The sequence below is a fragment of the Camelus dromedarius genome, chromosome 25, assembly GCF_036321535.1.
Source record: "Camelus dromedarius isolate mCamDro1 chromosome 25, mCamDro1.pat, whole genome shotgun sequence".
NCBI lineage: Eukaryota > Metazoa > Chordata > Mammalia > Artiodactyla > Camelidae > Camelus > Camelus dromedarius.
This window is the reverse complement of record NC_087460.1, coordinates 7,974,464-7,996,587: the sequence shown is the minus strand read 5'-3', so window position 1 is coordinate 7,996,587 and position 22,124 is coordinate 7,974,464. Positions and strand designations below refer to the sequence as shown.

General features: G+C 46.0%; 1 protein-coding gene across 1 annotated transcript; it reads left to right on the top strand.

The window, feature by feature from the left end:
• Nucleotides 1–1,347: 1,347 nt before the first annotated feature.
• On the top strand, nucleotides 1,348–21,450 carry HEBP1 (heme binding protein 1). Its single transcript, XM_010986243.3, has 4 exons — nucleotides 1,348–1,506; nucleotides 9,032–9,170; nucleotides 10,832–11,012; nucleotides 20,861–21,450. Exons 1-4 carry the CDS (start codon nucleotides 1,429–1,431, stop codon nucleotides 21,030–21,032), a joined length of 570 nt encoding a protein of 189 aa, XP_010984545.1. The 5' UTR covers nucleotides 1,348–1,428; the 3' UTR covers nucleotides 21,033–21,450.
• The last annotated feature ends 674 nt before the right edge of the window (nucleotides 21,451–22,124 follow it).

Genomic DNA, 22,124 nt, shown 5'->3' with positions numbered 1-22,124 from the left:
AGTTAGTATCTGTTACTACAAAATTAGAGGTCATCAGCCTCACCGTTATTGATCCATCCTGCCTGGCTCAGGTTCAAGGTCTTCTTTCCCAAGACGCAGCACAGCAAGAGGTTCCTCGGTGCAGATTCGGAGCAGCTTGCACAAATTAGGCTAACAAATAGGTTAACAACTGCAGATAGTGTGACCGCTGGGCAAACCTGCAGAAAGAATTCTCCTGGGGACAGAACATTTGAATAAACAAAAATGGTATGTGAGTTCAGCCAGAAAGACTACACAGTGTTCCTGGAGACACAGTGAAAGTTGTACTTTCAGAGAAGTCCAATTTCAGGGGGTGAGTTAGAAGGGGAGGACATCTTGATGGAGGCATCCGTGTGGCACAGAGGCAGAAGCATCCAGAGGGTGTATGTAGACCTGTAAAAGGTCAGGGTGACAGGGTGCCTGTTGGACAAAATAAAAGCATGATGGACACACCACAGTCACGGATTCAAATCCTGGCCAAGCCGCACCCTGGTTTTTGCCCTTGGGACAGTCACTATGTTATTTTAAAGTCACTTTACTGGGAAAGGCATAAGTACTTTGAATTTCGGGTTCCTCCTTTGTAAAATGACCATAAAATACTCACGTTTAGTGGTGTGAGGAGGAGAGAGAATGCTTGTAAAATACTCAGCAGGGAGGGCGGGCACTCAATAAATGGTAATAATATCGGTTAGAAGGTTTTCAAGAGAAGTGAACGAGCAAAGCTGTGATTCAGAAAACTGACGGAGAATCTGTGATTAAAACGGACTGGAGAAATAAAGTGCTAAGTAGAAAACTAGTGAGGGTGCTATTTCACTCTTCCATTTGGGGGGGTGGAGCAAACTAGAACGTCTGTGGGTGGACATGCGGCAGTCAGGGGTCCCCAGGGGCGGGGGGCTATAAAGACTGTGAGCCCGGCCTGTGCATTACCTTCTGGGGCCAGAGCCTGAGGGTGGAGGCAGGAAAAGCGCGCCAGGAATCCGGAGGCTCAGCAGTTTGGATCCCATGTCCCTGAGGACGCGGCGCGGGAGAGAACGGGGCGGGGGTGTGTTCACCGCTGCCTAAACCCCACACCCCGGAGAATCGTTTCCAGGCTCCCCGGCGAACAGGTCAGATTTAGCATCGGAGGCGAGGCAAGCGGAAGACCACCCGCTTCCTCACCCGACACCGCCGCCCAGCGGCTGCGGGCCGGCGCGGCCCTGGCCCCGCCCCGGCCCCGCCCCGGCCCCGCCCCTCCCGCATCGTCCCGCCGGGCCCGCCTCCCCGAGCGCGTTCCGCGGGGGCGGAGCCCAGGAAGCCCCGCCCGCCCTCCCCGGGTCGCGCGGTCGCCCGGGTCGCGCGGTCGCCCCGCTCGCGCCCGCTGCCCCGGCCACCCCGCGTCCGCCCGTGCGTCCGGAGCGCCTCGGCGACACCATGTTGGGCATGATCAGGAACTCGCTGTTCGGGAGCGTAGAGACGTGGCCTTGGCAGGTTCTGAGCAAAGGGGGCAAGGTAGGCCCGCCGGGCTGCCGAGGACCGGAAGAGGCGTGCGCCCACCGCACCCTGATCGCGGCAGGAGCGGGTCCTGGGGGGCAAGTGGGGGCAGAAGTGTGCCCCGGACTGTGCGTTCAGGCTTCTGCCTTGGGCTCCGACGCCCAGCACTTGGGCCGGGGAAGAGGGACAACCCCAGCTTAGCGAGATGCACCGTGCCTGTTGAATGCAGTTCGTCCATTTAAACATTTCAAACACGCTGAGTGTTCGTTGAGAGGCCTTCGGTTGCAGAAAAGACGGAAAAAGTGCTTGTCTTTAGGACACACCCAGACTTTCCTTAGTGGAGAACTGAGTGTACAAGAACGTGATCCGCGCCGCGTACGCATAACTGCAAGGCCGGGCGCAAAGGGGAAGGAAGGAGCAGTCCGTTCAGCCAGCGGGTGATGGTGGGGCCTTCACAGACAAAGTGCCTTCGGCTGGGCCGCAGGGATGTGCAGGAGTGCACAGAAACAAGAAAAGCGTGTGCAGAGGCCCAGAGCTGTAAAATGGCTTGCTAGCCAATAGAATGTCCAGAACTGGGTGCCTAGAATACAGAATGCGTGAGGAGGGCATGACTGCTGTTTTCCCCCAAATTGACATCTGTGCTAACTCAGGCAAATTGGACAAACCCCCTGAAGACAAGGAATCTCCCTTAGATGCTAACCTCCTTGCAGGCAGGTACTTTGTGCACCTCGTGCTGTATGCCCAGCTCCCTGCCTAGTGCTTCTTTGTTAAAGGACTGTGTTGTCTGGGGACCAAGTTTTGGGTACCTGTTACAATGACTGTCACACAAAAGCCCTCATCTAGAGTCTGGACTCTTGAGGCAGCTGTAGCCAGAGGCCTGTCACTTCATCTGTCTACATCTCTTCCCTTAGCCGTGTGTAGAATGAGCAGTTTAACCCTGATCAAAGGTGACCTATTTCAATGCCTACAAGCAGCCGGGCACATAATGAAAATGAGTGAAGTTGGCAGTTTTAGACTATAAGGCAAGGTGGGGACTGAGGCACGTTGGAGAGAGAGAACTCAGGTCCCCACCTCCAGAGGGTAACTCCAGGCAGTTGTCATGCTGTAATGTGAGCCCAGGTTGCCAGCTTTTTAAGGAAAACCAGCAGTCCAGATTCTTCATGTGAAATCTCTCAAGTTAACATTGATTCACTCAGTAAATAACTGTTGAGTGCCAGGTGTGGGCCAGGCACTCTTATAGGCCATGGGGATAAAGCAGCGAACAAAACTGGCAAACATCCCTGTCTTCATGGAGCTTATGTTTTAGCAACTAATGAACGCATAAATAAGTCAAAGACATCACATCAGGTGATGATCAGTGTTGTGATTTAAAAAAAAAAGCAGGGAAGGGGAAGAAGGACTAGAGAGTGTTAGGAGTGAGGCTGTGATTTTGTGTAGGGCCACTGTGTCAGTTTTAACTGTTGGCAACTGATTCCAGATGTTTTTAGACACTGTGGGCCAGAGGATGTATCTACGGTGGTACCATTCACGTGTGCATACCAGTCTGTGGACTCGGCCCAGTGATCTCTAGGGTGTTTGTTGGCCTTGACCCTGGAAGACTCCCCGTGTTACCTACAGCTCACAGAGAATGTTCCTTTCCGTAGCAGAATGGGGCTCACTTCCTCATCTTTGGCGTTAACGACCATTTGCAAAGCAGGCTGAGAGTCCTGGCTGGTCTGCTGCCCTTCTGCCCCCAGATCCCTTCCTCACTCGTCCCCTGCCCTGCTCTGTGTCTCAGGGTGGAGTGAGGGCTGACTCCTGCTGGCTGTTTCCCAGGCAGAGATGTCAGCGGGCTCCCAGGGAAGTTTGCCCAGTGGGAGGCACCAGTGGGAGATTGGAGGGCGGGAAGAAGGGAGGCCAGGGTATTTGTTCCTCTCCTTCTCCGCCCTATCAGTCCTCTGGAACCAGGAGCTTCTATTTGGCTCCAGCTCTTGATGGACAGGCCACCATGGGTCTGATTTTCACCAAGTGATCCAGGTATCTGAGCTCAGGTAACAGATAACCCTCCTCTACCTCTGTAGTGTCCTTACTAACCTCTGGGTGGCTTCACTGTCCCCTGGTGAGCATCTCAGTTCTTTTATTATCTGTGAAATCAGTTCCTTGAAGCAAAGTGCCTCTGGGGGGAGGGGAGGGTACAGCTCATGCCTAGCATGCACTGGGTCCTGGGTTCAATCCCCAGTACCTCCGTTAAAAAAAATTAAATAAACCTAATTACCTCTCCCCTCCCCACCAAAAATCCCCAAAACCAATTGCCTCTGATCAAAACTACTCTAGTAGTTTCTGTTTCCAGCTAACCACTTATTAGTAGAGTGTCACCTGCCACTGATTTGGTGTCTCTAAGGATAAATGTAGCTCCCTGATAAGCATCTTCCCTCAACGTTTGATAAGAATATGGGGCCATCTGGGATATTGTTACCGGGCTGAAGCAAAAGCATTTAACCTGAAAGAACCTTAGTTCCTGCAGTGGTAGAGGTATGGAAGTCTCTTTCCCACCTACTCCCAGAGTTGCTAGAAATATTAAAATTTTTTTACAAACATGAAAATGTTTTGTAAACTAATACACCCTACAAATGTAGTAATACCGTTACGTCAGAACTCACCTCAGCTCCACTCTTACTAGCTCCGTGGTCACGGCAACTTTACCTCTCTGATGCCAATCAGGAGAGAAGATAATGTCACATCTTATAAGATTGTTTTGGAATTTAAACGAGAGAACCAATTATAAGTTGTTCAGCAAAACACCTAACGCTTGATTGTAGCTTTCCCTTTGTTTTCCAGGTAATTTGGGGTAAGTTACTTACTTAACCTCTCAGCCACTCTGAACCCTGAAATTCCTCGACTGGAAGACGAGAATGGCAGAATGAAATATTCAAAGATGCTTGCAAACCTTTTTTAAAAAAATATATAAATTCAGGGTGTTCTTATTTTGAAGAGAGGCTCTTTCAGAAATGAGCCTCTCTCTCACCCTGGAAAGAGTTTGGGTCAGAAACCGTTATCTACATCCCTGGGCAAACGGATAGTGTCCCCTGTGTAGCTCAAATTCAGGCTCACCAGATGTTCAGGGCTGATTGCAGACACCTGGTGGGGAGGCCCAGGCAGCTGCGGACCTTATCAGGTACCTTCGGCATGGCTTGGGGAGGGAGGACGACAGACAGCTCTCTGTGTGGGACTGGGTGGGCCTTGTGGGTGCTCCGAGCAGGGCTGATATTAATAACTGACATCTTTATGGGATTTGTTCTCAGTCCATTCGCATTGATTAGGACCCCACACGGCCTGGCTTGAATCCTGGCTCCACCACTTGTTACTGCACCTCGGGTGTGTCACTTAACCTCTCGTTCTCCAGTTTCATCCGAAAATGAAGATGAAAACCTTTAGTTCTTCACAGGGTTGTTAGAGGGATTGAATGAATGAATCCATCTTGGTAAATGATTGACAGCCCCTGACCCCATGGGGCTTATGGTTGCAGATGGAGGTTAAACACATTATTCCATTATAATCATTCCATAATAATTCCTTTGTAACTATAATTACAATATACTGTGTTGTGAAAGTAGAAGGGCTTATAAAAAAAATACCATGGGAACTTGTTTTATACTGGGATCCTCTGTGAGGAAGTGACTTTTAGGTTAGAACCTGTTGGATGAGTAGGGGTTTCTCGGGCAGAGACAGGAAAGGAAGACCCTAGGCAGAAGAAGACGCAAGAATGACCATGGCATTGAGGGAAATAATGAAAAACCGGGGAGGAGGAGCTCTGGCGTGGCTGTCAAGGAAAGGGGTGCCTGGATCACCTGGGTTAGGTTAAGAAAACGGTAAAATGACTGCTTTTAGACAGATGATTGATTAACATGATGAATTTATGTAGAGTGCTCTGTGTATGTTCCCTGGGCAATCTCAGCCTCATTCATAGCTTTAGTGACCCCTTAGGCTGATGGTCCCAACTGTGCCAGTCGCCGGCTGAGCTCCACACCCGTGTGTCCAGCTGCACACTGGGCGGTTTGCTCACCTACAACAGGGGCAGATGAACTGATGGATATGTGAGTGCCCTTCTGGCTCTAGTGTTACCTGTCTTTGAAGTTCAGAGGAAGGAGGGACCATTCAGGAAGAGGAGGTAAAGTTACGCCTTGAAGGATGGTAGACTTATCACCGGGGCCTTAGCTCTCGGAATCAAACTACGTTCCTTTCTTGGCAGCGTTTCCTTCCTGGCTGTGGACTTTCTGCCTGGGGAACCAGCTGGAACACTCCCGCAAGACTCAGACACACTTGCAAACTCCTTTATTTATTTACTTATTTTTTAATTGAAGTATAGTTGATTTAAAATTTATAATGTTGTATTAGTTTCTGGTGTACAGCATAGTGATTCAGTTATACATATGTATATATACACATATTCTTTTTCATTACAGGTTCTACAAGCCACTGAATATAGTTCCCTGTGCTATACAGTAGGAACCTGTTGTTTATCTATTCTGTACATACAGGATGCAGAATCCTATACTGAGATCGCAAAAGTCAGTTGAACTAATTTGGGGTAAAGGAAACTGACTTGCTGTCAGGTCATTGGACTAAGGGTTGCAAAATCCATCTCCCTATGACAGCCTTCAGGTCTTTGGAAATCTGGCCCCTGCCAGAGTCTCTGGCCTCCTGGATAGTCCTTGCTGCAGCTACAATGAACCACTTGAGTTTTTCACCATCATCATACTGTTCTTCAGCTCTTTCCTCTTACCCCTGTGGTGCCCGATACCTGGCATCACCCTCCCTAAACCGTCAGAGCTTACTGATAACTATTATATGATGTAGTAAGCTACCAGATGTTTACTGCATCGTATCATAACTGTGTAATTCTTCTCACCATCCAACTGCCCATATCATATTAGTCTCCAAATCTGTAGCACCCAGCAGAGGTTCTCAATAGGTATTTATTCAGTGAATCAATGCATCAGTGACTGAATGTGCAGTTGGATGATCTGTAAGCCCCTCAAAGTCAGCTTGAACTATCCAAACACATAAACACATCCCTGTGCCCCGCCAGACTAACCTGGGTAGTCCTCTTCTGTGCTCCTGTGCGGCCCCGGAACTCCTCTCCTTTTAAACATACCGTCAGATTGTAACCTGTTTTCCCGGCCCCCTCCGTCAGACCATGCCTCCCCTGGTGTCGGGGCCGTGTCTTTCATCTCTGTATCACTGCACCTGGCACAGCGCTCTGTACACAGTAGATGCTCCATAGTTGTTGGTTGAATGAATAAAAGAAGGAGATAAAACAAAGAAAAGAGCCAGCAAAGTCTGTCTCCAGGGAGCATTGGTCATTGGTTTCTCCATCTGTAAGAAAAGAGGCTGCACTGGATGACCTGTGGTGCCCTGATCTGAGTTTGACACGGGCGTACAAATGTCTATCAGAAACAATGACCTCAGTAGCCAAAGGAAGAGGTTAAAAAGCGCTCCCTTCATCCCCATGGGGCGTAGAGCCTCGTGAGAGCGTTAGACCAGAGTTTGGGGGTTGGAATTCTGGCTCCAGTTTCGTCATTTAGCGGCTGTGTGGTCTTGGGCAACTCAGTCTCTCTGGTTCTTCGTTTCCTCTTTGGTAGAGTTAGTTTGGGTGAACCTTAAAACCTCTTTGAGGCTGAAATTCTGTGACTCAGAGAGTGGCATTTCTGAAATTTAAAATATTGTTGGTGGCAAGACTCGGTGGGACCTCAAATGAAGGCTGTCTGGTCTCTGCTGTGACAGATGGAGCCAGAAAAAGCAAAATACCCCAAGTTTACAGAAAACAGTTTGCGGTGGAAGGCTCTTTGGAAGTGTCAGGCTCGCCGAGGGGAGGGCCTCACAGCAATCCTCGGAATTAGGAGGTGCGGTGCCCCACAGTCCAGACCGCTCTGTGGCCTCTTGACCCTTGCTCTGACGCAGTTTCCCCTGTCCCATGGGAAGGGAAGTTTATGAAATTGGCACTCAAGCTTTGCTTTCAGATTTCCCTGACCCCTTTCTCACTCCTCTCCTCTAATTTTGCATTACAAAAACAATAGCAATTTTTGTATTCGAGATATAAAATGATAATATTAAATGTACTTTTTCGGACTCCATAGGCCACTCGCAGCCCTGTAGAGATTCATTATGTCCCCTTGGAAGTTGAGTATTCAGTCTAAGACGTCACAGGAGGCCTGTTTGACCAGCCTGGGGCAGCCAGCTCCTCTATGACGTGTCTGTTTTTTTATAATCATTAGTGAGAGAGGCAGCTCCTTAATCAATCAATCAATCAACATGATTTATTTAAAGCAATACCTTGAGCACCTAACATATAAAGCTTTATGGATAGTTCCTGTCCACAAAGACTTTATAGCATATTTTTCAAACTGCACTAGTGTTCCATGACCAGATAGTAAAATCAATATAGAGCGAGTGTTTCATTTTTTCTTTTAGTGGACTAGAATAAAATTCACTTGAGTAGAACAGAAAAAAACAGGACAGAAAGAAAAGGCAAGTATCAGAATGCGTCCCATCCATAAAGGTAAAATATAACTTTGTGAAACTTTGCTTCAAACGTGTATGTTCAGGATGGGACATGATGTAAAAACGTATTTCTTGCTATGGATTGTGATTTTTTTTTTTAAGTTGGAAAAGCGCGGCCTTATAGTACGTTCAGGAATACAAAATTGCATCCCGTGAGACATCAAATGGTGAGGAGGAGGAAAAGGGGGTGAAGGAGAGCTGTGTGGGTCCATAGGGAAAGGATAATGACCTTGGGACAGAGACTCAATGCAGAGAGGGGATCGCTGCCAGGGAGGAAGGATTTGGGGGGCAGTGACGGTGCAGCTGAGTGGTCAGGAGAGTGGGGTGTGACTTAGTGGGACGGGTTGGGGAGAAGAATCGCGTCTGGAGGTACAATGTGAACGGAACGACTCTGATCCGTCTTGAATAAGTCCTGCTACTAGATTGACACTAATCTTGGGGCTTTAGAGTTTTGTGGGATTGTTGCGTTTCTTTGTTTCCTCTCTTGCAATTTCTTCTTCTTTTTTTCCTAGATCTCTTATTATTCAGACGTTGGATCCCTTGGCTTGACCCTCTGATTTTCTCTTCTCTTTTTTGCTTCTCTGCCTTTTTACTCAACTTTCTGGGATATTTTCTTCCACTTTATCTTTCAACCTTTCTGCTGAATTTTTCATTTCTGTTGTATTTTTAATTTCCCAGAGCTCTTTGATCTCAGAATGTTCTATTTTTATATCATTCTGGGGATGTTCTGGGTGGTTTGAGATGCCGTGTCTTCTATGATTTCTCTCAGAATATTGATTATATGAAGTTTTTTCTGCTGTCTCTACATCTGTAAGAAATCCAAGAATCTATTTCTCTTGGTCCTTCATATGCAGTCTGTCTCTTCTGCTGTCACCATACCCAGGCTCATTATGGAAAGTTCCTTAGAAGTTTGTACCTCTTGTAACTGGACTTCTCCTGCCTTTACAGTCATCACAGGTTGCTGCCTTGCATCTCTTAAGCGCTGTGTATTTGCTGTCTCTAGGAAGATGTCTCCTATGAGGAAAGGGACTGTGAAGGCGGGAAGTTTGCCACAGTGGAGGTGACAGATAAGCCTGTGGATGAGGCTCTACGGGAAGCAATGCCCAAAGTCATGAAGTATGTGGGAGGCACCAACGACAAGGGTGAGTGTCCCTGGAGGGTTGGCTCTGGTCTCATAGACCAGTGTTGCAGTCTCACTTCATCGATGGGCCACACGGGGAGAAGCCACAAGGCACCTGTCACTACCTGTTTCAGGGACATGTGAACTTGCCATGCTGTGTGAGCAAGGAGACTCTTGGGAGACCCAGTGACTTCCTGCCAGCCTCCCCCTTTGTGGTATCCGCGCTCAGCAGCACTGCATTCATGCATCTCCCCCAGGTGTGGAGACATGTGCTCTGTCTGTTCATTTGTTTGCTTGTTTGTCTGTTAACCGTACAGTGCTTATTGTGCCTTTGGATTGGTGGACTGGGTCAGGTGTGCCCATGATAAGCCAAGCCACAGAACAAGGCCAGCTTCTGACTTGAGACTTCAGCCCCCAGGCTGGAAATCTCCAGAGTCAGCCCCCCCCCCCCCCCCGCGCCCCGGTAGCTCGGATTCTGCAGGATACTGAGGATCAGTGAGTGATGGGTTTGGTGGGTCCCTGGCTCTGTTCTGGCAAATAAAGAGCCTGAGAATCCTTAGGTTGCCCTACTCTTAAAGATGTGGCAGTCAGTGCTGGCTGCCTCCCTGTTTTTAAGGTAAGAGGTCTGAAGTTTCAATGTACCTGTTAGCATGTAAACCATATTTAAACACGAATTTAACTCTGAAGCTCTCTAATTTGGACTGCACTTTGGAATCAGTGCAAACCCGAAATGGGTCAGAACGCAAGGTGAAAAAAGAGATGATGTGTTTAATTTTTAGGATATTTCTTAAGCTGATAATTGAGAAAGTTAGAAATTGGTATTAACCTTAGTAATATTTACCAGGACCAAAGTAACCAGGCTTTGGAGGTAAGTCAACCAGTAGAAGGTCAAGAGGAAATCTTTTCTTTCTTAGCACTGTTACAACATTTTCTTTAGCAGAAAATATGTATAAAGATTATAAAACTCATTAAAAAGTTTTGAAAACAACAAAACAGCACCCCTAATCCTTCTTTTCTGATATAATCATTTGTTGTATTTTTTAAGGGCTTTTTAATCCATTTTTTTAATGTAACCATAGTATTTACATAATCTATCCTGCTTCTGTTACTTATTTCATAATTATTTGCCACTGTAGCTAAATAGTCAAGCATAATCATTAATAGCTAAATTATGTTGCATAATGTGCCTATACTTTAGACATATTCCTATTTTGAACATCTATGTTAATCTCAGTTTTTCACAATAATAAATTCTCCTGTAAGGAAATCCTATTACTTATAAATTTTTCCATATTTTGGATTATTTCCTTAAAATTGACAATTAAGTAGGAAGTAATTAGATATTATTATATTATATTATATTATATTATATTATATTATATTATATTATATTATATATGTTATGTCATATTAGATATATGTGCAGTCTTGATATATTACCAAATAATTTTTTCTGGAAGTGTGAATCCCTATACTCCTGCCTCTATTATACACACATTATACACAAATCAGAAGTGTTTTGTGTGTGTCTGACTATACAGTTTCATGCTTGAAATGTTGAGTATCAATTTCAAGAACAAAAAAGTATCGTCTTAGAAGAAGAATGAGGCTAACAGACCTTCCGCAGGCCTGAGTGGGCTCCGTCTGACACCCACCTCACTCTGTGGGGTTTTGTGCTTTCAGGGATTGGGATGGGGATGACAGTCCCTATTTCCTTCGCCGTGTTCCCCGACAAGGACGGCTCCCTGCAGAAGAAATTAAAAGTCTGGTTCCGGATCCCAAACGCGTTTCAAAGCAGCCCGCCGGTCCCCAGCGACAACAGCATTAAGATTGAAGAGAGGGACAGCATCACTGTCTATTCCATGTAAGGAGACCATTCTTTAGACATCTGAGGGTGGCACTTGGGTTTCCGTAACCACTTTTTGAATCATCTGCAGTGAGCATTTGTGTTAAATTTATTTTTTCCAGTTTTGAGAGATAATTGGCCCATAAGATTGCATGAGTTTAATGTGTACAACATAATGCTTTGGTATGTGTATAGATTATGAAATGATTACTGCAATTTAGTTAACATCCTTTATTTAACAAAGTTACAGATTTTTTTCTTGAGATGAGGAATGTTAAGATCCAATCTCTGAGTAACTTTCAAGTATACAATACAGCAATGTTCACTGTAGTCACCTTGCTGTACATTACATCCCCAGAACTAATTTATCTTATAGCTGGATGTTTCTACCTTTTGACCACCTTCACCCATTTCTCCCACCCCCCACCACCCCACCCTCTGGCAACCACCAGAGTTCAGTTTTTTTTTAATTCCATGTATAAGTGAAATTATATTATTTCCCTTTCTATGTTACTTCATTTAGCATAGTGCTCTCAAGATCTATCCATGTTGTTGCAAATGGCAAGATTTCCTTCTTTTTATGGCTGAACAATATTTCATCATATGTATACACCATGTCTTCTTTATCCATTCTTCTGTCTGTGGACCCTGAGGTTATTTCTACATCTTGGCTATTGTAAATAACGCTGCAGTGAACATAGGGGTGATGATATCTCTTCAAGCTAATGATTTCATTTCCTTCAGATATATACCCAGTAGGGGAATTGCTGGATCATATGATAGTTCTGTTTTTAGTTTTTTGAGGAACTTCCATACTGTTCCCATAGTGGCTGCCCCAGTTTACATTCTCACCAGCAGTGCACAAGGGTTACCTTTTCTCCACATCCTCGTCAACACTTGTTACTTCTTGTCTTTAAGATAAATAGTCATTCTGACAGGGGGGAGGTGATATCTCGTTATGGCTTTGATTTGCATTTCCCTGATGATTAGTGATGTCCAGCACCTCTTCATATATCTGTTGGCCATCTGTGTATCTTCTGTGGAAAAATGTCTATTTATATCCTCTGCCCATTTTTTAAATCAGATTTTTTGGGTTTGTTTTTTTTTTAAACTCTACAGTTGTATGAGGTTTTTTTTTTTTAGTATGTATATTTTGGATTAACCCATTACGGATACATTATTTGCAAGTATTTTGTCCCATTTGGTAGGTCGCCTTTTGATTTTGTTGATGGTTTCCTTTGCTGTGCAGAAGCTTTTTAGTTTGGTGTAGTCACTTATTTGTTTTTGCTTTTATTGCCTGTGTTTTTGGTGTCAAATACAAAAACTCATTGCCAAGACCAATGTCAGGGAGGTTACCCTCTATGGTTTCTTCTAGGAACTTTACAGTTTCAGGTCTTAGGCTTAACTGTTTAATCCATTTTGAGTTGATTTTTGTGTGTGGTGTAAGATCATGGTCCAGTTTCAGGCTTTTGCACGTGGCCATCTAGTTTTCCCAACACCGTTTATTAAAGAGACTGCTCTTTTCCCATTGTACATTCTTTGCTTTGTTGTAAATTAGTTGACCATATACGCATAGATTTATTTCTGGGCTTTCTATTCTGGTCCATTGATCTATGTATCTGTTTTTATTCCATTACCATAGTGTTTTGATTATGATAGCTTTGTAACATAGTTTGAAAGCAGGAAATGTGATGCTTTCAGCTTTGTTCTTCTTTCTCCAGATTGCTTTGGCTATTTGGGGTCTTCCATAGTTCCATACAAAATTTAGGTTTGGTTTTCTATTACTGTAAAAAAAATTCCATTGGAATTTTGATAGAGATTGCATTAAATCTATAGATTGCTTTGGGTAGTATGGACATTTGAACAAAATTAATTCTTCCAATCTATGAGCATGGAATATCTTTTCATTTCTTCTTCAGATTTTCCATTAATGTCTTAGAGTTTTCAGTGTACCATTTTTTCACCTCCTTGGTTAAATTTTCTTCCTAGGTATTTTGTTCTTTTTGATGCAATTGTAAATGGGATTACTTTTTAAATTTCTCTTTCTAAATTCATATTTTGATGAATTAAGTAAGAAATATTGAGTCCTGACAGTTTCTCGCTTCAATTTCTTCTGCCCACAGCACACAAACATTTGCACTGTTTCTGAATAAATGCCTTAGCCAGTTGCCAAATTGACTTAGATATAGAGGGTATCCCCTCAGCTTAAGCTGAACACCTGCATTAACAGCAGGGTTCTGGGAGACAGCGTAGTTGGGGGTCATAAATATACGGGAAGCATAAAGAGCTGGAGGTACCTCATTTTTACCTCATGCTCCCCTTGAATGCCAGAAGGGCAGGGAGCGTTTGCCAGAGCTGGACTGCCACCCTCTCAGTGGCTCATGGTCTGTGGTCCTCAGAGCAGAGCACACATGTATCCTATTATTCTAGTCCTGTTTCCAGGGCCTCATTTGGGGTCAGGTTCCCTTGACTGTAGAGAGTAACAGGTACAAATGGTTGCAGACTTTTATTCTTTGGGCCCCAATCTCCCCTCAGAAGCCAAGTCCCTTCTAGATAATCAGTAACTCCCCGTTTGTTAAAGTCCTCCCGTGTGACAGGCACAGGACCACGGACGGGCGGAGACCAGGATCTTCACCAGGAGGAGCCGTAGGTTGGGGTTTGGTTCTGCTCTAGAACAGCCTCATGAAAAATATAAATATGAACAATCTCGCACTGGAAAGATTTTGTCCACTCTTAGGGGCCTCCAAACTTGGTTACTGTTTGGCTGCCCCGCTCCAGCTCTGCACCCAAGGGTGCAGCTTCCTCTAGAGTTAACACTGATGATGCTGAGAGTGAGAGCTTGGCTGCTCCAGGCAAGTCCTAGGCCAGGTGGTGCAGAGCCCCCCCAGAGGACAGTGCGTGTACTGCAGCTGGGCAGCTAGCGCTGGAGCCTCCAACTCTTCTACTCTGTCCTTGCACAGCCTTTCCAGCCTTCACCACAGAGGCTGCAGAGAAAGCAGGTTCCACCTAAAGACTGTCAAGACTATCTTTTCCCAGGGCAGGGACTAGGGTGGGGAAGTAGGACGCCCATTGTGCAAAATTTAAGGAGGCACTCACTCTCACAGTTGTCCAAGTATATGCAACGTTGGCCCTGAGAGTGAGCGCCTCCTTAAATCTTGCACCCTGAGGTGTCTCAGCTGTGTCATCCTAGTTCTGTCCTGTCCTTTCCATCCTCTCTCCTGTGTCTTGGGAGGCACCCTGGTGTTATACAGTGAACAAGTATATTTGAGTTTGAATCCTGGAGGACACTTGGAAAGTTACTCAGCTGCTTTGAGACTTAGTTTCCCCATCTGTTAAGTGATGATAATATAACCTACCTCACAGGATTATTGCTAGAGAGTAACTTTCAGTATTTACTAAGATACTATTTATAAACTACTTAATGTCTGTGACCTGTAGTAAATTTCAGTCATTACTCTTTCCCTTTGTTCCTTCTTATTTCGTAAGAAAGGAGCTTGACGTGATTAAACCAGTTTGCATAAGACTTCAAGCAGAAGGGACTAGTTTGTAGTCATTTCTTTTTCCAAACCCAGGATAATAACTTGGTACAATTTTTCTCTCTAGCCTTTAACTTTTTAGTATTGAAATTTTCAAACATATAAAATGATAGAATAAGATAATGAGACCCTGTGTACCCATCCCTCACCTTCAGTGATAATTAACTCCAGGTGAATTTTGTGTCATGTGTACCCTCACGACTTCCACCCAGTCCCTACCCTAAATTATTTTTAGGTGAATTCCAGACATTGTATTATTTCATTCCTAAATATTTCAATGTGACTACCAAAGACTTTTTAAAAATATAATCATAATACTTTATTATTCCTAAACTTTTAACAGCAATTCATTAATGTCATAATAATTTAAAATATCCAGTGTTCAGTGTTCTCTGATTCTCCAATAATTTGTTCTTACAGTTTGTTTGAATCTGGACCCAAATAAGATCCATCCATTGCAATTGGTTGGTACATCTCCTAAGCTTTTATTAATCGGTAGATTTCCTCACCACCATGCTTTTTCCCTTTTTCCTTGCAGTTTGTGGATCATTTGTCTTGGTGTTCCCCACAGTCTGAATTTTGCTGATTATCTTTCTGTGGCATTTTAACATGTTTCTCTGCCCCCCCCCCACCCCCCTCACCCCCCCGTACTGCCTGAAATTAGTAGTTGGAACTAGAGGCGTGATCAGATTCAAGTCTGAGTTTGGGGCAAAGATATTTCACAGACAGTTTTGCCCATCAGGGGCTCATATCATCTGCCTGCCCGTTTCTGTGATGTTGGTGGCCGCAGAGTACGATTACCCGGATGCCTTGTTTCCTTAGCGGTTGTCAAATGATAATATTCTCTATTTTTCCTTTTTCATTAATTAGCTGCAAATCCTTTGGTAAAGTTCCCTTGTCTACTATTTGGTTTCCCTGAGAGAGAGTCGTAGAGGAAAAGCTGGATACCTTCTCTTTAGCTGGAAACCTTCTCTTTATCCATTTTCAGAATAATGACTCCATTGCTTAACATCCTCCAGGGGGAAGAAGCGTTGATCTCTGTCTTTTTGAGTATCAGTATAAACGTATGAATTCAGACATAATTGATGTGTCTCAGTTCTTTCCAGTTATTATTCTTATTGATGCTCAAATTGTCCCATCTTTGGCCTGTGGGAACCTCTTCAAGTTGGTTTCTTGGTCATTTTGACATGACCTCCAGTAACCTCCTCATGGTGGGAAAGGGGATCTCTTTAAAAGGTACTATTCCAGCCAGGTCTGCAGAAGTTTTCTTTGCTGCAGCCTAAGGAGAGGAAAGTGATAAATATGCCATCTAGCCTGGCTCAGTGAGTTGTTCTCTTTTAACCTGTTAACATCCGATCATTCCTCAACTAGCCACTTGGTGTCACTGCGCAGTCAAGTGTGTATTTAAAAGTACCTTTCTGTGGAAGGCAGAGTCAATGAGGAGGCAGAAGGCGGAAGTACTGTTTCAGGACGCAGTAAGTGCAGTCGATGACAGAATTCACTGTAAAATGGAAGCCTGGCATCCTTCATTCAGTCTTCCTTTTTTATGACCTCGTGAAGGGATGTCCACGAAGGGTTTACACACTGATTAGCAGTATGTAGTACTTTTTAAATGAATAGAAGGCCGACATGACCAGAATTCTGTCAGTATTCACAAGAGGTGTTAGAATTATCTTCACCCTTCAAGGAGTGGCTCCATTCCGGTCCACCAGCCTCCCTCTGTGTTCTCCAAAGGCCACTTAGGTTACAGCTTGGACTCCTCTGTCCCATTCACCAGAGACCAACAGCAGGAGAGGTTGGATGGTTTTAACAAAACCTGATTCATTACCATTCATCCCCCTACCAACCAACTGCTCGGTTATCCCTCCGGTCTTTTATAGACTGATACTTGGAAGGGGCTTCCATCATCACTTTTGGGTGGATGAACCCAAGTCAACACAGCTAGTGCTGCTGCCTTTTCCCCCAAGCTCCCCAGGAGGCATTGCTCGTAAACCTCCTCGGGGTGTCTCCCAGATCATTGTGTCTGAATGGAACTCAGATTCCCTCCCACATCTGGTCCCCAGTGTTCCGTCTTCCTAAAGGTCCCCGCCTTCCTACCCGTCCCGTTCAGATGCCATCCTGACTTCATCTTCCACATCCGTGTGGCCCGAGTCCTCGTCCCCTCCTGTCTGTGCCTTCCTCTCCATCCGCACAGCTGCGGTCTTCATCACCTCTTACCTGAACCGTTGCCATGGCCTCCTCCTGAGTGTTTCTAATTCTTCCACCTCTGCCCCTTCTCAGTCGTCCTTTCGTCACCACCAGCCCTAAAGCACAGGACCGATCCCACCACTTACCCCTGCTGTTCTGCTCTGGTTGTGGGCCTCGGCCTGCGTCTGCCCTGGGCACATGTGGAGCTTGGGACCAAGCCCGATCGAGTATTAAAATGGGTAGACTTTAGTTTGGGTCCCCAAATATTTGACCAGGCAGTGGAGCCTACTAAAGTGCCTTATAACATTTACTGCCCTCCGCAACATAGCCCCGCTCCAGGGGGTCCGCCTGGACTCAGAGCAGCCCACCTCCACCTCCCAAAGCCCCTCTCAAACACACACATGTACAGTATCCACTCCCAGACCTTCACTCACACTCACCTGGCTCCTCTCAACCCCTCCCCAGTCTCTGCTCCTTGGAAGCTCCGTGCGGGCAGGTATTTTCGTCATGGTGATCATCACCAGCATCAAGAAGAGATGCTCAGTAGGTAACTGCTTGATACCGCATCCTCCATAACATCCTTCCCTTCACGTTCTAAGTCAGAAGCAATCACTCCCGATTCCCCGCCCCCAGAGCATTCCATCTATGCCTCCATTCTAGTGTTTTCTTCTGCCCTGATAGTCCTCATGGGTGTTCCGTCCCGACAACTGCAGTTAGCCATCGCCGGGGTAGAAGGGTTTCCCTGTCACCTTCACGGCTCAGTGCTGCCCAGCGTGTGTTTCCTGCGCAGTGATGCTCAACTCAGTAAGCCTGGTTCAGTCTGATTGAATGAAATGACATATGGCGTTAAGCTTCTTTCCTATTGACATGGAATTATCAGCTCTTCTTCTGCTCCTCTTGCCAAGCGCAGAGCTGCATGCATAGCAGACTTGCCACAAATCTGTGTTAAAGTTTTAGGCCAAGTTGGATGGTCCGGCTCACAGTCAGCCCGTTTCTTTTCTTCCTTACCACGTGCCTGTTCCAGACACTCCCTGAAAGATAACATGTTACGATTTTTTTGGACCTTGGACCAAAGTCTCCATCTGTTAGCCTGCCTCATCCCACTCCCCCCAACCCAACTCTTCCAGACGCATTTAGTCAGTTCCTTTCTTATTTCTGGAATCCGGGGCATGTGAGTCCTTCCTCGGTTCCCATGGTAACCAAATTCTTGGCTGGGAATACTGCGCTCTGGCTCTGACGTTGGGTGAGAGACAATGCGATGCCCCCCGCCCCCCCCCCCCGAGCTGCTTTGAAGATGGAGATTAGAGACTTGTTAACACACTTACGAAAATAATGTATAGACGTCTCTTTTTCCTCTGAGGAGCTCAGAGCGCTTTATGAGCAATCCTTAACTCACACTCAGACGTGCTCACGGGTTCTGAGATCTGTGGGCACCGCGTTGGTATCCTCCGTGTACAGGGAGGAGCCTGAGGCTGGGGAGACGAGACAGCTTGTCCATGAGCACCAGCCAGGGGGGCAGCCAGAGCTGAGCCTCCTTCACATCTTGGGGCTCTGGGCCTGGAAGGGTCTGGGTTTCTGGCTTGTTCATGCTGTTCTGTGATGGAAGTTAGGGTGAGCTGGTTCGACTGGCAGCCGGGGAACACATCTATCTGTCCCCTAGCTCACCAAGCTTTGCTTGTTTTCCGGTAGAAGGCTTCCTTGATGAAGCAATAGGGACATTTTTATCCTCATTTCGAGCATCTCAGTCAGCCTGGGAATAAATATAAAAAGTCAAGGAATTTTTTTTCCTCTTGATGATGATAAATTTAAGAATCCCTGAATGGTGATGTTCTCCGTCTCACTCTCTGCCAGGTCTCCTTGTCCTCAGACAACTCCTTCTTTGCTGAATCCTCTTCCTCCACCCACAGCGTGGGGACTCGGATCCCCGAGCACAGCCTGCTGACCCCTGTGTGCTCACTGCCCCAGCCGCATCTCCCTCCTGGCCGTGACCAGAGCCAGCACCTACCCACGGGTGACTCCCAAGTCTCTGTTGCTGGGCCCATCTCCTTCCTCAGTCATATTTCTGAGTCCAGTTCCCTCCCAAGTCTAAGGAGATTTCACAGTGCCTGGCACACACTTAGGGGCACAGTAAATGATGCGTGAGTGTACTTCACAGAAGCACCTTCATGCCAACGTGCCCCCAAACCAGACGATGGACTCACCCCACCCCTCCTCTCCAAAGTGACTCTTCAGCCTAGAGTCCCCGTTCTGACTGGCGGCGTCAGTTTCCATTCAGAGACTTAACTGGAAGCCCTGGAGAACCCTCGACTCCCCGTCTATCACCTACACCCCCTCCGAGGCTTCCCGTCCACACCCACCCACCTCTCAAACTTACCTCTGTCTAGGCCTTCATTGTCTCATACTCAGCATTTCCTGGCCTCCCGTGACTCCATTTCCCCCATCCCTCCACTGCCACCAGAGGAATATCTCCAAAAACCAGTCTGATCATGTCAGTCCACCTTTCTAGGGTCAGACTCAGAGTCCTTACTTGGCATGGCCTTCAAGGCCCTTCCCAACGTGGCCCCAGTCAGTCCACTTTTCCCGTTTGAATTTCCACCACTGTGCCCTTAATAGGTGCTTCAGATTTTATCATATGAGTGAGTGATTATGGAGCCATTAATGAAGCTAGAACTCAACTTTCTCCACCTGCCTTAGAATCTTTCTTTGATAGACTTGAAGAACCAAGCCTCCTGCATCCCAGATTGGTCTCAGCTCTGTCCACGTTCTGTAGCTTTTGTCTAGACATTAGAATTACCAATCCCTTCAAGATGAAATCCTGGGGATTTTTGAGTCAATAGCCCTGTAATCAACATGCTGAATGCTTAACGAGCATGACTAATCACTTATGAAAGAGCTAAGCATGAGTCAGAGAACCCCACCAAAAATAATGCATCTGGCCTGATCTTCGCTTGGTGCAGATTCAGACCTTTGAGTCATAAAGCTCATTAGAAATGGGGCTGTATTTGACTCTAATAAAGATTTTAGTGCAACCCAGATTTAGAGTGATGCATTTAGGGTAGGTCACAGGATGAATTTTGGAGCCTAGGCAGATGATGGAAGGAGAGAATAATCTTGAAAAGACAAGCTTTATTGCATCTCAGTCCCCCACCTTCTGTCATCAAGAGAAAAGGCTGATTTAGGAAAAATCTCTTTACTTACTAGAAAAAGAAGTCTTTCGCAACTTGAGCAGGAGAAGGGATTTATTAGAAGTGATGTCTTTATTCGGGGCGTGATTAAAGTTTGCCCAGGGGCCCTCCCAAGACTTCCTTGGGTCGCTGCCTTTGGTAGCTCTGTTTTTTAACAAAGCTTCTGCTTGTCACTGCTGGGACTGGCTCACGCCTTAGAACTGCTCTGCTGTGGGAGAAACGTTAGCTACAGCTCTGCCCTAACTCCCCAGATCCTCCTCCTTCCCCAGCTGGAGGCAGGGAAGACAAGCAGCCAGGGCAGCAGAGGGAGCTAGAGAAAAGGGTGAAGGCATGGCCCTGGGAAAAGTCAGCCTATAGTCTCTTTGGGAAATTTCAGAAAAGGAAGGGAAGCTCACCTGGTTCCAGACTGGTTCCAGGACACCCCCCCCCCCCCGCAGAAACCAAAATCCAAGGATGCGCAAGTCGCTTATATAAAATGGCATGATATTTGCATATAATTTACATACCTCCTGCAAACTTCAGATCATCTCTAGATTACTTATAATCCCTATCACTATAAACACCCTGCAAATAGTTGATGGTGCGTGGCAAATTTAAGTTTTGCTTTTTGGAACTTTCTCGAATTTTTTTTTCCCAGATATTTTCCATCTGCAGTTGGTTGACTGTGCGGGTGCAGAGCCCACAGATAGAACTGTACGGCGTTTCAGGCTCTGCGTTAGAGCTTTTTACATCCATGATTGTCTTTAATGCCCCCAGCCACCTTAAAGGAAAAAGAAAGTGTATCCCAGTGTTACCAACGAGTCTCTGAAACTCAGTGAGGTTCAGTCCACCCTGTAGGAAGGGAATCGTCCCACTGTAGCATGCTCGTCATAACAAGAGTGGGGAGTGGCTTCTTTTTTGAAAGCTGCCCCTTCTCTCAGAGACCGCATCCTTTCTTCCCCTTGCTCTGTGCCCGCAGGCAGTTCGGTGGTTATGCCAAGGAAGCGGACTACGTCGCGCGCGCCGCCCAGCTGCGCACGGCCCTGGAGGGCACAGCCAGCTACAAGAGTGACATCTACTTCTGCACCGGGTATGACCCTCCCATGAAGCCCTACGGTCGTCGCAACGAGATCTGGCTGGTGAAGACATGAGGAATTCACTGAGCCGGAGCTTCCTGGATGCCTACTTCTGTGACCACGTATTCCAGGAGGGAGCAGACCTTCCCATGCAGCTCCGTCGTAACCGACTTTCCTTCAGAGCCAACTGATCACTGCCAATTTTCCAAAATCAATATATTCCAGATACTGAGGCTCTTTTTCTCATGGTGGGAAATGATACACCCAAAATAGACATGCGTCCTTCTAAATGACAGAAAATTCTGTGGTAGACCAGAAAACCCCAGCAGCATTTCCTTAGATCTCTGTATCACTAAAAACTGATTTTTATGAATCACTGAAACTACCATTTTGTTATCAAGGGGGAAATGTGATTTATGTGTGATCTCTCATCTGTGATTCTTGTAAAAGATTTCTTTAAAAAGAAACTAAAAATAAAGATCTTTGACTTAAACAGCTGAGACAAACCCTAAGTATAATTATTTCCAGGATTCCCACAGTCTTCTAGATACGATTGATGGTGTTCACTGCTGCTGGAATCCTACGTTTAGAGTTCCAAAGTCCTTCAGAATATAAACCCGAAGATCCTGGGATAAGAGGACATGCACCACCACATTTACGGAGACTGTCGTGGTGATTCCATGATGAGAAGATGGCGGGGAGGGTAGAGCACATGCCTCGCATGCACGAGGTCCTGGGTTCAGTCCCCAGCACCTCCACTAAAAAAAGTAATAAAAAAATTTTAACCTAATTACCCTCCCCGCCCACCCCTCAAAACAAGAAGATGGGGAACCTATCTGCAGCTGTGGGCCGTGAAAGTTTCCACAGATCACAAAAATAGACCAAGAAGAAAAGTCACAGCACCCTGATGCACAACCCTGGAGGCTAGAGGATCCCAGAGGGTTTATTCAGGGTGATGAAATGAGATTAGAAAAAGCTGGGGTTCAGTTTCATTAAGTGAAGAGGACAGAAGCGAAAGAATCAATGTTCATTTTGGCTGAGGGTCCCACCATTTGTAATTTTGGGGCTTCCTCATTTCCTTCTTTTTTTTTTCATCTCTCATAAAATGATAAGTTTGATAAGAAAGAGGCCCAGACCTGCTTTGTTCTCCATTATGTCCCCAGCACC